The sequence below is a fragment of the Ranitomeya imitator genome, chromosome 6 (assembly GCF_032444005.1).
Source record: "Ranitomeya imitator isolate aRanImi1 chromosome 6, aRanImi1.pri, whole genome shotgun sequence".
NCBI classification, from domain to species: Eukaryota; Metazoa; Chordata; class Amphibia; order Anura; family Dendrobatidae; genus Ranitomeya; species Ranitomeya imitator.
This window is the reverse complement of record NC_091287.1, coordinates 326057218-326071879: the sequence shown is the minus strand read 5'-3', so window position 1 is coordinate 326071879 and position 14662 is coordinate 326057218. Positions and strand designations below refer to the sequence as shown.

At 42.5% G+C, this 14662-nt stretch overlaps 1 protein-coding gene across 1 annotated transcript in view; it reads left to right on the top strand.

The window, feature by feature from the left end:
• The window catches only part of KIF13A (kinesin family member 13A), a 227097-nt gene that overhangs the window by 168327 nt on the left and 44108 nt on the right, over positions 1-14662 (top strand). The window contains exon 20 of the mRNA XM_069730840.1: positions 599-748. Within this exon, the coding sequence (XP_069586941.1) occupies positions 599-748 (150 nt within the window). The remainder of the gene's footprint in view (positions 1-598; positions 749-14662) is intronic.

Sequence of the window (14662 nt, the reverse complement as noted above, 5' to 3'; positions counted from 1 at the left end):
AGCCACACGGTGGCATACACTGGCACAGTAAGTGGAGATGTCACCATCCCACCAGCTGCAAGACCGCTGCGGTCTGTGATTCGCTGATAATTGACGAGTATCCGTTATTTTCAAATTTCTTACAGATCCCAGCTCATGGGGATTTTTTTTTTTTTTTGCTGGACACACTCTTTAATTAGTCAATTTATTTATTTTTTTTATAACCGTTACAGATTTGTCTGTCTCCCACATTTAAAATGCACATTGAACTTCCATAAATTGCTTTTACAGAAATTTTCTAATATGTTACTACAATTGCCAGTGGCTGCTTTTCTGAGCACCATCATTAGCGTATAGACTTCCAGAATACATATGCAATTCTGTAAGCCTATACTTCCGTTCTGTATTGCTAGGGAGATGATGGCTCTTTCCAGAAGAATTTTAATAATGACTTAAAATAGAAAATAATTAGTTATTCAAGTTGTATGGTCTTTGGGTTCTGAGAGCTTGTCCGGAGAAAGAATGCAGTGAAAAAAATAGTACGGTGCTTAATTTCTCTTTCTACAATAACAATATCCACATTGTATTATTTAAATGTTTTTCTTCTGATTTGTTACAGAATAAAATGATTATTTATAAGAAAGGAGACCCATTTTATGAAGCACAAGAAAATCACAACCTTATTGGTGTGGCAAATATATTTCTAGAATGTCTCTTTTATGATGTTAGACTTCAGTATGCAGTGCCTATCATTAGCCAGCAAGGGGAGGTAAGAGCCTTAATGTATTGTTTTCACTGCACAGTCTTAAAGAACACTTTGTTGCACCAGTTTTTAAACATAGAATATAAGTTGAGAATCGTATGTTATGTGGCTTACTTATTTTTATCTTCATTCACAATATGTGATACACCATTACATTGACTTTTGGCCTTGCGACTATGGAGAAATAATAGTGACTCTGTCCATAAGATCTTTTAGATTCTCTATATAGCTGTTATATTAAGGATGTGTGCATATATAAAAAAAAATCACTTGAGACATTCTGTTGTCAATTGCATACTGTCTCAAATGCTGCGTGTGCATTATTGGCTGATCAAACCCTCAAGATATCAAAAGTAATTTAAAACATACGGCACAGGACAGTACAGGCCAATAGGCTCTATACTCAGTCTTTCCAGAACCCCAGTTTGGGGGATGTTATCCTCTTGAGGAACCACATACAAAACAATACAAGTCAATCGTCCTTAAGAACACACACTATTTCATCTATTCTGCCAGCTGCTAAATCATAGAATCATACAATGTTAGAGTTGGAAATGGTATTCAGGGTCATCACTAAACCATCTCAGACAGATGTCTGTCCAGCCTCGGTTTGAAGACTTCCATTGAAGGAGAACTCACCACCTCTCGTGACAGCCTGTTCCACTCCATGATCGCCCTCATTGTCAAATAGTTTTTTCTAAGATCTAATCTGTATCTTCTTCCTTTCAGTTTCATTCCATTGTTTCTTGTGTTTCCCTGTGTAAATGAGAAGGATAATGATGATCCCTCTATACTGTGATATCCCTTCAGATATTTGTAAACAGTTAAGTCTCTTCTTAGCCTGCTGTTTTGCAAGCTAAACATTCCTAGGTCCTTTATATATTTCTCATAGGATAAACGTTGCAGTCCGCTCATCATCCTGGTTAGCTTTTCTCTGATCTTGCTCCAGTTTTTTTTTTCTTTTTTTAAATGTGGTGCCAAGAACTGGACACAGTATTCCAGATCATGAGTAGAGGGGGTTAATTACTTTACGTGATCTAGACTCTATGCTTCTCTTAATACATCCCAGAACTGCGTTTGCCTTTTTTGGTACTGCATTACACTCTTGACTCATGTGCTGTCTGTGATCTATTAGTATACTAAAGTTTTTTTCTCACTTGCTGTTGCTTAGGTCTACTCTTCCTATTCTCTAGATGTAATTTTCATTTTTCTTGTCCAGATGTAGAATCTTGCATTTCTCCCTGTTAAATACCATTGTATTAGTCACTGCCTATTGTTCAAGCTTATCTATAGCCTTCTGAATCTGTTCTCTGTCTTCTCTGTTATGATCTGGTGGCCTAGGAGCAGCATGAGACGTACTCTGGAGAAGGTGGTACCTGTACTGACCGCAAACCCTGAACTTAGCAGCACAACTAGAAGTAGCCGTGGGGAGTACCTAACACTCCCTAGACCCCTCGACACAGCCTAAGAACTAACTTCCCCTAAAGACAGAAACGGGAAAACTATCTTGCCTCAGAGAAAATCCCCAAAGGATAGACAGCCCCCCACAAATATTGACTGTGAGAGGAGAGGGAAATAACATACGCAGACATGAAATCAGGATTTAGCATAGGAGGCCATGCTAGCTAAAAAGAAAGAATAGGACAGAGTACTATGCGGTCAGTATTAAAACACTAGAAAATATCCACCACAGAAAATACAAATCACCACATCTGACTAAAGACATGGAGGGTATATCTGCATCTCCAGAGACACAGCTTGGCTGCAAAAAATCCTTCACAGACAAAGCTGGACAAGACAAAACATGAAAATGCACAGAACTATAAGGTCCACAGCAGGTGGACAGCAAAAACAAAGCCAGAACTTATCTTTGTTGAAATGAACAGTAAAACAGGAGAGACCAGGTATGGATGTGAATCCTCCAAAAACAATGGTCAACTGGCACTGACTAAAGGATAAAGCAGGACTAAATAGCCCAGCCCAAATTGCAAAAAATGGATACACCTGATAAATGCTGCGATCCAAAGACAGCAGCACTACCACTCATAACCACCGGAGGGAGCCCAAGAACAGAATTCACAACACTTCTCTAGTGTTAGCTATCCCTCCTAGCTTTGCACCATCAGCAAACTTGATTAATTTACTTTCAGTTCCCCTATCTAGATCATTTATAAAAATGTTGAACAACACTGTGGCCAAGACAGAGCTTTGTGGTACTCCACTTGAAACACTCTTCCAATTGGATGTGCAACCATTTTTTACCACTCTTTGAGTACGATCACTAAGTCAGTTATGAATCCACCTAGCCATTGCCTTGTATGAGATACTTTAGCAAATGCTTTGCAGAAGCTGATATCTATATATATAATTGTCTAAGGGTTTTTCCGTCTGTCTGTCTGTCTTTCTGTCTGTCTGTCCTGGAAATCCCGCGTCTCTGATTGGTCGAGGCCGCTAGGCCTCGACCAATCAGCGACCGGCACAGTATCGACGTAGAAATCCCGCGTCTCTGATTGGTCTAGGCCTCGACCAATCCGCAACTGGCACAGCGACGATGATGTCATAAAGGATGTAGAAATCCCATGTTTTTCTGATTCAGCGACGGGCACAGTATCGACGTAGATGTCATAATGGTTGCCATGGCGACGATGTCATAAAGGTTGCCTCGACCAATCAGCGACGGGCACAGTCTGCCGCGAATTCTGGAATCATCATTGTCCATATACTGCGGGGACATGCATATTCTAGAATACCCGATGCGTTAGAATCGGGCCACAATCTAGTATACTATATCTACCGTATTTCCCTGATTTACCCAGTTAGTAGCTCCATCATAGAAGGAAATTAGATTAATTTGTCATGACTTGTTTGCTACAAACCCATGCTGACGACTCTACTTCCCCTGACGAAGCTGCGGCCAGCAGAGATACGCGTGGGGCTTTTGCCTCACCCCTTACTTGGTCCTGTGTCCTTCTGACTACGCGCCACTGACCTGAACCTTCAGTACTGGTGCTATCTCTCTCACCTTTTTCGGTATTATTGGCTGTTTTTTGACTGACCTTATGGGCTGATTGCCCTATGTTTATATCTGGTCTGTGTTTCACTCCTAGCTATTCATTTAACGTGGGGGTGTTTCATATTCATTTTTAGGTTACTACTATCTTCTTTCTTAGGATAGGGGGCATGTTTATAGCCAGTCTGTGTATTATCATGGGCGCCCCATGGTCAACATTGTTATGGTACCACTTATGTGTGCACACTATTGTAATTTATTGGATTTAACCATGTCTGCAGTATACTGTGTATCATTACCTTGTTTTCAGCCGTTCCATTGGATCAATTAGATCTTCAGCCATTTTTCTGTCAGTCTTTTTTGCTGTACTTTATATTTTGTACAAGGGACGCTATATATCGATATTTACATAGTTTGGTACATTATTTATGCTATTGTCTTTTGTATTACTATGCTTCACTATGTTATATTTTGTACCATTGTATAGGGGTGGGGCTCATTGGTCCTATATCTAGGCCTATTTTAAATGGTTTTATTCTGTGTTTGTTGTTTTTTTGAGGTGTAATTAAAGTTTATATATTTGACCTTTGTACTTTTTGGGTGTGCATACCATTTTTTGGTCTTCTCTTTTTTTCTCTTTGTGCTTGCAAAAACAAAGCCAGAACTTATCTTTGTTGAAATGAACAGCAAAACAGGAGAGACCAGGTATGGATGTGAATCCTCCAAAAACAATGGACAACTGGCACTGACTAAAGGATAAAGCAGGACTAAATAGCCCAGCCCAAATTGCAAAAAATGGATACACCTGATAAATGCTGCGAACCAAAGACAGCAGCACTACCACTCATAACCACCGGAGGGAGCCCGAGAGCAGAATTCACAACAGTACCCCCCCTTGAGGAGGGGTCACCGAACCCTCACCAGAGCCCCCAGGCCGATCAGGACGAGCCAAATGAAAGGCACGAACCAAATCGTCAGCATGAACATCGGAGGCAACAACCCAAGAATTATCCTCCTGGCCATAACCCTTCCATTTGACCAGATACTGAAGCTTCCGCCTCGAAAAACGAGAATCCAAAATCTTCTCAACCACATACTCCAACTCCCCATCAATCAACACCGAGGCCGGAGGATCAACAGAGGGAACAACGGGCACCACATACTTCCGCAACAAAGATCTATGGAACACATTATGGATGGAAAAAGAGGCTGGAAGGGCCAAATGAAAAGACACTGGATTGATAATCTCAGAAATCCTATAAGGACCAATAAACCGAGGCTTGAATTTAGGGGAAGAAACCTTCATAGGAACATGACGTGAAGACAACCAGACCAAATCCCCAACCCGAAGCCGGGAACCAACACACCGACGACGGTTAGCAAAACGCTGAGCCTCCTCCTGAGACAAAACCAAATTGTCCACCACATGAGCCCAAATCTGCTGCAGCCTGTCAACCACAGAATCCACACCAGGACAATCAGAAGGCTCAACCTGCCCTGAAGAAAAACGAGGATGAAAACCAAAATTACAAAAAAAAGGCGAAACCAAGGTAGCAGAACTAGCCCGATTATTAAGGGCAAACTCGGCCAATGGCAAGAAAGCCACCCAATCATCCTGATCGGCAGACACAAAGCATCTCAAATAAGTTTCCAAAGTCTGATTAGTTCGCTCTGTTTGGCCATTTGTCTGAGGATGAAATGCGGAAGAAAAAGACAAATCAATGCCCAGCCTAGCACAAAAGGCCCGCCAAAACCTAGAAACAAACTGGGAACCTCTATCGGACACAATATTCTCCGGAATGCCATGCAAACTAACCACATGCTGAAAAAACAACGGAACCAAATCAGAAGAGGAAGGCAATTTAGGCAAAGGTACCAAATGAACCATCTTAGAAAACCGGTCACAAACCACCCAGATAACCGACATCCTCTGGGAAACCGGAAGATCTGAAATAAAATCCATAGAAATATGCGTCCAAGGTCTCTCAGCGACCGGCAAAGGCAGAAGCAACCCACTAGCGCGGGAACAGCAAGGCTTAGCCCGCGCACAAATCCCACAGGACTGCACAAAAGAACGCACATCCCGCGACAAAGAAGGCCACCAAAAGGACCTACTAACCAAATCTCTGGTACCAAAAATCCCAGGATGGCCAGCCAACACAGAACAATGAACCTCAGAAATCACTTTACTAGTCCATCTATCAGGAACAAACAGTTTCCCCACTGGACAGCGGTCAGGTTTATTAGCCTGAAATTCCTGAAGAACCCGTCGTAAATCAGGGGAGATGGCAGAAAGAATCACCCCTTCCTTCAGAATGTTGACCGGCTCAAGAACCCCAGGGGAATCAGGAAAAAAAACTCCTAGAGAGGGCATCCGCCTTAACATTCTTAGTACCAGGAAGGTACGAGACCACAAAATCAAAACGGGAGAAAAACAGGGACCATCGAGCCTGTCTAGGATTCAGTCGTTTGGCAGACTCGAGGTAAATCAGATTCTTATGATCTGTCAGGACCACAATACGGTGCTTGGCCCCCTCAAGCCAATGTCGCCACTCCTCAAATGCCCACTTCATAGCCAACAACTCCCGATTGCCGACATCATAATTGCGTTCCGCAGGTGAAAACTTCCGAGAAAAGAAGGCACACGGTTTCATCAAGGAACCATCAGAATTCCTCTGAGACAAAACGGCCCCTGCCCCAATCTCAGACGCGTCAACCTCAACCTGAAATGGAAGAGAAACATCCGGCTGACGCAACACAGGGGCAGAAGTAAATCGGCGTTTAAGCTCCTGAAAGGCAGAAACAGCCGCAGAGGACCAATTCGTCACATCAGCACCTTTCTTCGTCAAATCGGTCAGAGGTTTAACCACACTGGAGAAGTTGGCAATGAAACGACAATAAAAATTAGCAAAGCCCGAGAAACTAACTCCTGAACATTCATGTTATTACTAGGTTCCGTAGCCACTCAGAGATTAAGAGGGAGGAAAAGACAAAACAGGCTAGGGGAAAAAAAATGGCTCAAAACCTTTCCTCCCTTCTTCTGAGATGCAATTAACCCCTTAATCCCATATGACGTACTATCCCGTCCAGGTGACCTGGGACTTAATTCCCATGGACGGGATAGTACGTCATATGCGATCGGCCGCGCTCACGGGGGGAGCGCGGCCGATCGCGGCCGGGTGTCAGCTGCCTATCGCAGCTGACATCCGGCACTATGTGCCAGGAGCGGTCACGGACCGCTCCCGGCACATTAACCCCCGGCACACCGCGATCAAAGATGATCGCGGTGTGCCGGCGGTGCAGGGAAGCATCGCGCAGGGAGGGGGCTCCCTGCGGGCTTCCCTGAGACGATCGGTACACGGTGATGTGCTCACCGTGTACCGAGCGTCTTCTCCCTGCAGTCCCCGGATCCAAAATGGCCGCCGGGCTGCATCCGGGTCCTGCAGGGAGCACTTCCGGGTCAGGATCAGGCTGCAGCTGCAGCTCTAATCCTGCCCGGCTGTATGTCAGATCACCGATCTGATAGAGTGCTGTGCACACTGTCAGATCGGTGATCTGTGATGTCCCCCCCTGGGACAAAGTGAAAAAGTAAAAAAAAAAATTTCCACACTTGTAAAAAAAAAAAAAAAAATTCCTAAATAAAGCAGAAAAAAAAAAATATTATTCCCATAAATACATTTCTTTACATAAAAAAAAAACAAAAAAACAATAAAAGTACACATATTTAGTATCGCCGCGTCCGTAACGACCCGACCTATAAAACTGGCCCACTAGTTAACCCCTTCAGTGAACACCGTAAGAAAAAAAAAAAAAAACGAGCCAAAAAACAACGCTTTATTATCATAACGCTGAACAAAGAGTGGAATAACACGCGATCAAAAAGACGGATATAAATAACCATGTTACCTCTGAAAACGTCATCTTGTCCCGCAAAAAACGAGCCGCCATATAGCATCATAACCAAAAAAATAAAAAAGTTATAGTCCTCTGAATAAAGCGATGCCAAAATAATTATTTTTTCTATAAAATAGCTTTTATCGTATAAAAGCGCCAAAACATAAAAAAAATGATATAAATGAGGTGTCGCTGTAATCGTACTGACCCGAAGAATAAAACTGCTTCATCAATTTTACCAAACGCGGAACGGTATAAACGCCTCCCCCAAAAGAAATTCATGAATAGCTGGTTTTTGGTCATTCTGCCTCACAAAAAAATCGGAATAAAAAGCGATCAAAAACTGTCACGTGTCCGAAAATGTAACCGATAAAAACGTCAACTCATCCCGCAAAAAACAAGACCTCACATGACTCTGTGGACCAAAATATGGAAAAATTATAGGTCTCAAAATGTGGAGACGCAAAAACTTTTTTGCTATAAAAAGCGTCTTTTAGTGTGTGACGGCTGCCAATCATAAAAATCCGCTAAAAAACTCGCTATAAAAGTAAATCAAACCCCCCTTCATCACCCCCTTAGTTAGGCTAGGTTCACATTGCGTTAATGGGTTAACGCTAACGGACAGCGTTGCACGGCGAAAATGTCACAATTAACGCCGTGCAACGGGTCCGTTAGCACAACCATTGACAGCAATGTGATTTTCAGGTGTAGCGCATCGCTAGAGCGTGCCATTTTCGGCTCGCGCTAGCAAGGTGCCATTCTTTTGTGGCGCGCCTCAGACGCTGCTTGCAGCATCCGCGGCGCGCCCGAGGTCCGATCCCCGATCTTCCAGAGCGGGGACGTTAACGCGACCACTAAACACGACACCTAAAAAGACATTGTGTTAGCGCAATCCGCTAGTGCTAAACGGATTTCCCTAACGCAATGTGAACCTAGCCTTAGGGAAAAATAATAAAATTAAAAAAAATGTATTTATTTCCATTTTCCGGTTAGGGTTAGGGTTAGGGCTAGGGTTGGGGCTAGGGTTAGGGTTTGGATTACATTTACGGTTGGGATTAGGGTTGGGATTAGAATTAGGGGTGTGTCTGGGTTAGGTGTGTGGTTAGGGTTACAGTTGGGATTAGGGTTAGTGGTGCGTTTGGATTAGGGTTTCATTTATAATTGGGGGGTTTCCACTGTTTAGACACATCAGGGGCTCTCCAAACGCGACATGGCGTCCGATCTCAATTCCAGCCAATTCTGCATTGAAAAAGTAAAACAGTGCTCCTTCACTTCCGAGCTCTCCCGTGCGCCCAAACAGGGGTTTACCCCAACATATGGGGTATCAGCGTACTCGAGACAAATTGGACAACAACTTTTTGGGTCCAAGTTCTCTTGTTATCCTTGGGAAAATAAAAATTTGGGGGGCTAAAAATCATTTTTGTGGGAAAAAAAAGGATTTTTATTTTCACGGCTCTGCGTTGTAAACTGTAGTGAAACACTTGGGGGTTCAAAGTTTTCACAACACATCTAGATAAGTTCCATGGGAGGTCTAGTTTCCAATATGGGGTCACTTGTGGGTGGTTTCTACTGTTTGGGTACATCAGGGGCTCTGCAAATGCAACGTGACGCCTGCAGACCAATCCATCTAAGTCTGCATTCCAAATGGCGCTCCTTCCCTTCCGAGCTCTGCCATGAGCCCAAACAGTGGTTCCCCCCCACATATGGGGTATCAGCGTACTCAGGACAAATTGAACAACAACTTTTGGGGTCCAATTTATTCTGTTACCCTTGTAAAAATACAAAGCTGGGGGCTAAAAAATCATTTTTGTGAAAAAAAAAAGAATTTTTATTTTCACGGGTCTGCGTTATAAACTGTAGTGAAACACTTAGGGGTTCAAAGTTCTCACAACACATCTAGATAAGTTCCATGGGAGGTCTAGTTTCTAATATGGGGTCACTTGTGGGGGGGTTGTACTGTTTGGGTACATCAGGGGCTCTGCAAATGCAACGTGACTCCTGCAGACCAATCCATCTAAGTCTGCATTCCAAATGGCGCTCCTTCCCTTCCGAGCTCTGCCATGCGCCCAAACAGTGGTTCCCCCCCACATATGGGGTATCAGCGTACTCAGGACAAATTGGACAACAACTTTTGGGGTCCAATTTATTATGTTACCCTTGTGAAAATACAAAACTGGGGGCTAAAAAATTTTAGCGAAAAAAAAATAAATTTATTTTAACGGCTCTGCATTATAAACTGTAGTGAAACACTTGGGGGTTCAAAGCTCTCAAAACACATCTAGATAAGTTCCTTAGAGGGTCTAGTTTCCAAAATGGTGTCACTTGTGGGGGTTTTTAATGTTTAGGCACATCAGGGGCTCTCCAAACCAACATGGCGTCCCATCTTAATTCCAGTCAATTTTGCATTGAAAAGTCAAATGGCGCTCCTTCCCTTCCGAGCTCTGCTATGCACCCAAAAAGTGGTTTACCCCCACATATGGGGTATCGTCGCACTCAGGACAAATTGCACAACAACTTTTGTGGTCTAATTTCTTCTCTTACCCTTGGGAAAATAAAAAATTGGGGGCGAAAAGATCATTTTTGTGAAAAAATAAGATTTTTTATTTTTACGGCTCTGCATTATAAACTTCTGTGAAGCACTTGTTGGGTGAAAGTGCTCACCACACATCTAGATAAGTTCCTTAAGGGGTCTACTTTTCAAAATGGTGTCACTTGTGAGGGGTTCCAATGTTTAGGCACATCAGGGGCTCTCCAAACGCAACATGGCGTCCCATCTCAATTCCAGTCAATTTTGCATTGAAAAGTCAAATGGCGCTCCTTTCCTTCCGAGCTCTGCCATGCGCCCAAACAGTGGTTTACCCCCACATTTGGGGTATCGTCGCACTCAGGACAAATTGCACAACAACTTTTGTGGTCTAATTTCTTCTCTTACCCTTGGGAAAATAAAAAATTGGTGGCGAAAAGATTATTTTTGTGAAAAAATATGATTTTTTATTTTTACGGCTCTGCATTATAAACTTCTGTGAAGCACTTGTTGGGTCAAAGTGCTCACCACACCTCTAGATAAGTTCCTTAAGGGGTCTACTTTCCAAAATGGTGTCACTTGTGGGGATTTCAATGTTTAGGCACATCAGGGGCTCTCCAAACGCAACATGGCATCCCATCTCAATTCCAGTCAATTTTGCATTGAAAAGTAAAATGGCGCTCCTTCCCTTCCGAGCTCTGCCATACGCCCAAACAATGGTTTACACCCATATACGGGGTATCAGCGTACTCAGGACAAATTGGCCAACAATTTTTGAGGTTCAATTTCTTCTCTTACTCTTGGGAAAATAAAAAATTGGGGGCGAAAAGATCATTTTTGTGAAAAAATATGATTTTTTATTTTTACGGCTCTGCATTATAAACTTCTGTGAAGCAATTGGTGGGTCAAAGTGGTCACCACACATCTAGATAAGTTCCTTAGGGTGTCTACTTTCCAAAATGGTGTCACTTGTGGGGGGTTTCAATGTTTAGGCACATCAGTGGCTCTCCAAACGCAACATGGTGTCCCATCTCAATTCCTGTCAATTTTGCATTTAAAAGTCAAATGGCGCTCCTTCCCTTCCGAGCTCTGCCATGCGCCCAAACAGTGGTTTACCCCCACATATGGGGTATCAGCGTACTCAGTACAGATTGTACAACAATGTTTGGCATCCATTTTATCCTGTTACCCTTGGTAAAATAAAACAAATTGGAGCTGAAATAAATTTTGTGTGAAAAAAAGTTAAATATTCATTTTTATTTAAACATTCCAAAAATTCCTGTGAAACCCCTGAAGGGTTAATAAACTTCTTGAATGTGGTTTTGAGCACCTTGAGGGGTGCAGTTTTTAGAATGGTGTCACACTTGGGTATTTTCTATCATATAGACCCCTCAAAATGACATCAAATGAGATGTGGTCCCTAAAAAAAAAATGGTGTTGTAAAAATGAGAAATTGCTGGTCAACTTTGAACCCTTATAACTCCCTAACAAAAAAAAATTTTGGTTCCAAAATTGTGCTGATGTAAAGGAGACATGTGGGAAATGTTACTTATTAAGTATTTTGCGTGACATATCTCTGTGATTTAAGGGCATAAAAATTTAAAGTTGGAAAATTGCGAAATTTTCAAAATTTTCGCCAAATTTCCGTTTTTTTCACAAATAAACGCAAGTTATATCGAATAAATGTTACTACTAAAATGAAGTACAATATGTCACGAGAAAACAATGTCAGAATCGCCAAGATCCGTTGAAGCGTTCCAGAGTTATAACCTCATAAAGGGACAGTGGTCAGAATTGTAAAAATTGGCCCGGTCATTAACGTGCAAACCACCCTCGGGGCTTAAGGGGTTAACTCATTGTTGGCCAGTTGTACTGTTATGATCTGGTGGCCTAGGAGCAGCATGAGACGTACTCTGGAGAAGGTGGTACCTGTAATGACCGCAAACCCTGAACTTAGCAGCACAACTAGAAGTAGCCGTGGGGAGTGTTGTGAATTCTGTGGCAGAGCTCCCTCCTGTGGTCACAAGTGGTACTTCGGCTGATTCTCTCTGGGAGCTTCCGTTTGTGGAGGAAACTGGTACTGTTGCTTCTGAGTTTCCTCCCTCAGGTGATCTGGTGAGGTCGTTAGGTGCTTCTCTACTTAACCCCACCTAATGCTTTGATTCATGCTTCCTGTCAATGTTCCAGTGTTGGACTTGTGTTTCTCTGGATCATTCCTGTGGCCTGCTGCTCTGCATAGCTAAGTGCTTCTTTGCTATTTGTTGCTATTTTTTCTGTCCAGCTTGTCTATTTGTTTTGCTGGAAGCTCTGGGACGCAAAGGGTGTACCTCCGTGCCGTTAGTTCGGTACGGAGGGTCTTTTTGCCCCTTTGCGTGGTTTTCTTTAGGGTTTTGTGTAGACCGCAAAGTTATCTTTCCTATCCTCGTTCTGTCTAGAATATCGGGCCTCACTTTGCTGAATCTATTTCATCCCTTCGTTTGTCTTTTCATCTTACTCACAGTCATTATATGTGGGGGACTGCCTTTTCCTTTGGGGTATTTCTCTGAGGCAAGGTAGGCTTATTTTTTCTATCTTCAGGCTTGTTAGTTTCTCAGGCTGTGCCGAGTTGCATAGGTAGCGTTAGGCGCAATCCACGGCTGCCTCTAGTTGTGTTTGGAGAGGATCAGGGATTGCGGTCTGCAGAGTTCCCACGTCTCAGAGCTCGTTCTATTATTTTGGGTTATTGTCAGGTCACTGTGTGTGCTCTGACCTCCGTGTCCATTGTGATACTGAATTGCCTCTCATAACAGGGGAGTACCTAACACTCCCTAGACCCCTCGACACAGCCTAAGAACTAACTTCCCCTAAAGACAGAAACGGGAAAACTATCTTGCCTCAGAGAAAATCCCCAAAGGATAGACAGCCCCCCACAAATATTGACTGTGAGAGGAGAGGGAAATAACATACGCAGACATGAAATCAGGATTTAGCATAGGAGGCCATGCTAGCTAAAAAGAAAGAATAGGACAGAGTACTATGCGGTCAGTATTAAAACACTAGAAAATATCCACCACAGAAAATACAAATCACCACATCTGACTAAAGACATGGAGGGTATATCTGCATCTCCAGAGACACAGCTTGGCTGCAAAAAATCCTTCACAGACAAAGCTGGACAAGACAAAACATGAAAATGCACAGAACTATAAGGTCCACAGCAGGTGGACAGCAAAAACAAAGCCAGAACTTATCTTTGTTGAAATGAACAGCAAAACAGGAGAGACCAGGTATGGATGTGAATCCTCCAAAAACAATGGACAACTGGCACTGACTAAAGGATAAAGCAGGACTAAATAGCCCAGCCCAAATTGCAAAAAAATGGATACACCTGATGCTGCGATCCAAAGACAGCAGCACTACCACTCATAACCACCGGAGGGAGCCCAAGAACAGAATTCACAACACTTCTCTAGTGTTAGCTATCCCTCCTAGCTTTGCACCATCAGCAAACTTGATTAATTTACTTTCAGTTCCCCTATCTAGATCATTTATAAAAATGTTGAACGACACTGTGGCCAAGACAGAGCTCTGTGGTACTCCACTTGAAACACTCTTCCAATTGGATGTGCAACCATTTTTTACCACTCTTTGAGTACGATCACTAAGTCTGTTATGAATCCACCTAGCCATTGCCTTGTATGAGATACTTTAGCAAATGCTTTGCAGAAGCTGATATATACTATATCTACCGTATTTCCCTGATTTACCCAGTTAGTAGCTCCATCATAGAAGGAAATTAGATTAATTTGTCTTGACTTGTTTGCTACAAACCCATGCTGGCTCTGGTTAATTACTGTATTCTTATCCAAGTACTTGCATACATGCTGTTTAATAATTTGTTCAAAGATCTTTTTTCATGGTATAGAAGTAAGGCTCACTGGCCTGAAATTTCCTGGCTCTATCTTCTTTCATTATTGGAAGATAGGGACAACATTTGCTCTTCTCCAATCTTCTGTGTTCTCCAGGATTTTTCAAAGATTCTAGTGGTTCTGAAATTCCCTAGGATGTAATTTATCTGGACCAGGAAATTTAAATTCATTTTAATTAGCTAAGTGTTCCCTCGCCATCTCTCTGGTTATAGATAATGTGGATTCTTTTATTCCTTCGATAGCACCGTGAAGATCAATTGATGGTACATTTGCTTTCTTTGAGAACACAGTTGCAGAACAGGAATTTCAAAGTTCAATCTTCAACATAATTTTTGACCATTTCACCCTTTTCATCCTGGAAAAAATCGTTTATCATCCTTTGACTTTTCTTTTGACATACGCCCAAATCCTTTTTTTATTAGTGTTTGGTCTTCCTTGCAAGCTTCACTTTATTACTGGCTTTAACTCTTCTAACGCTTGCCCTGCATTCCCTGCAGGCAGCATTATAATCTTGTTTAGATATACCCCCTTCTTCCATTTCATATACATTTCTTTTTTTTCCTTTTTCTCAAGTGTTTAAGTTC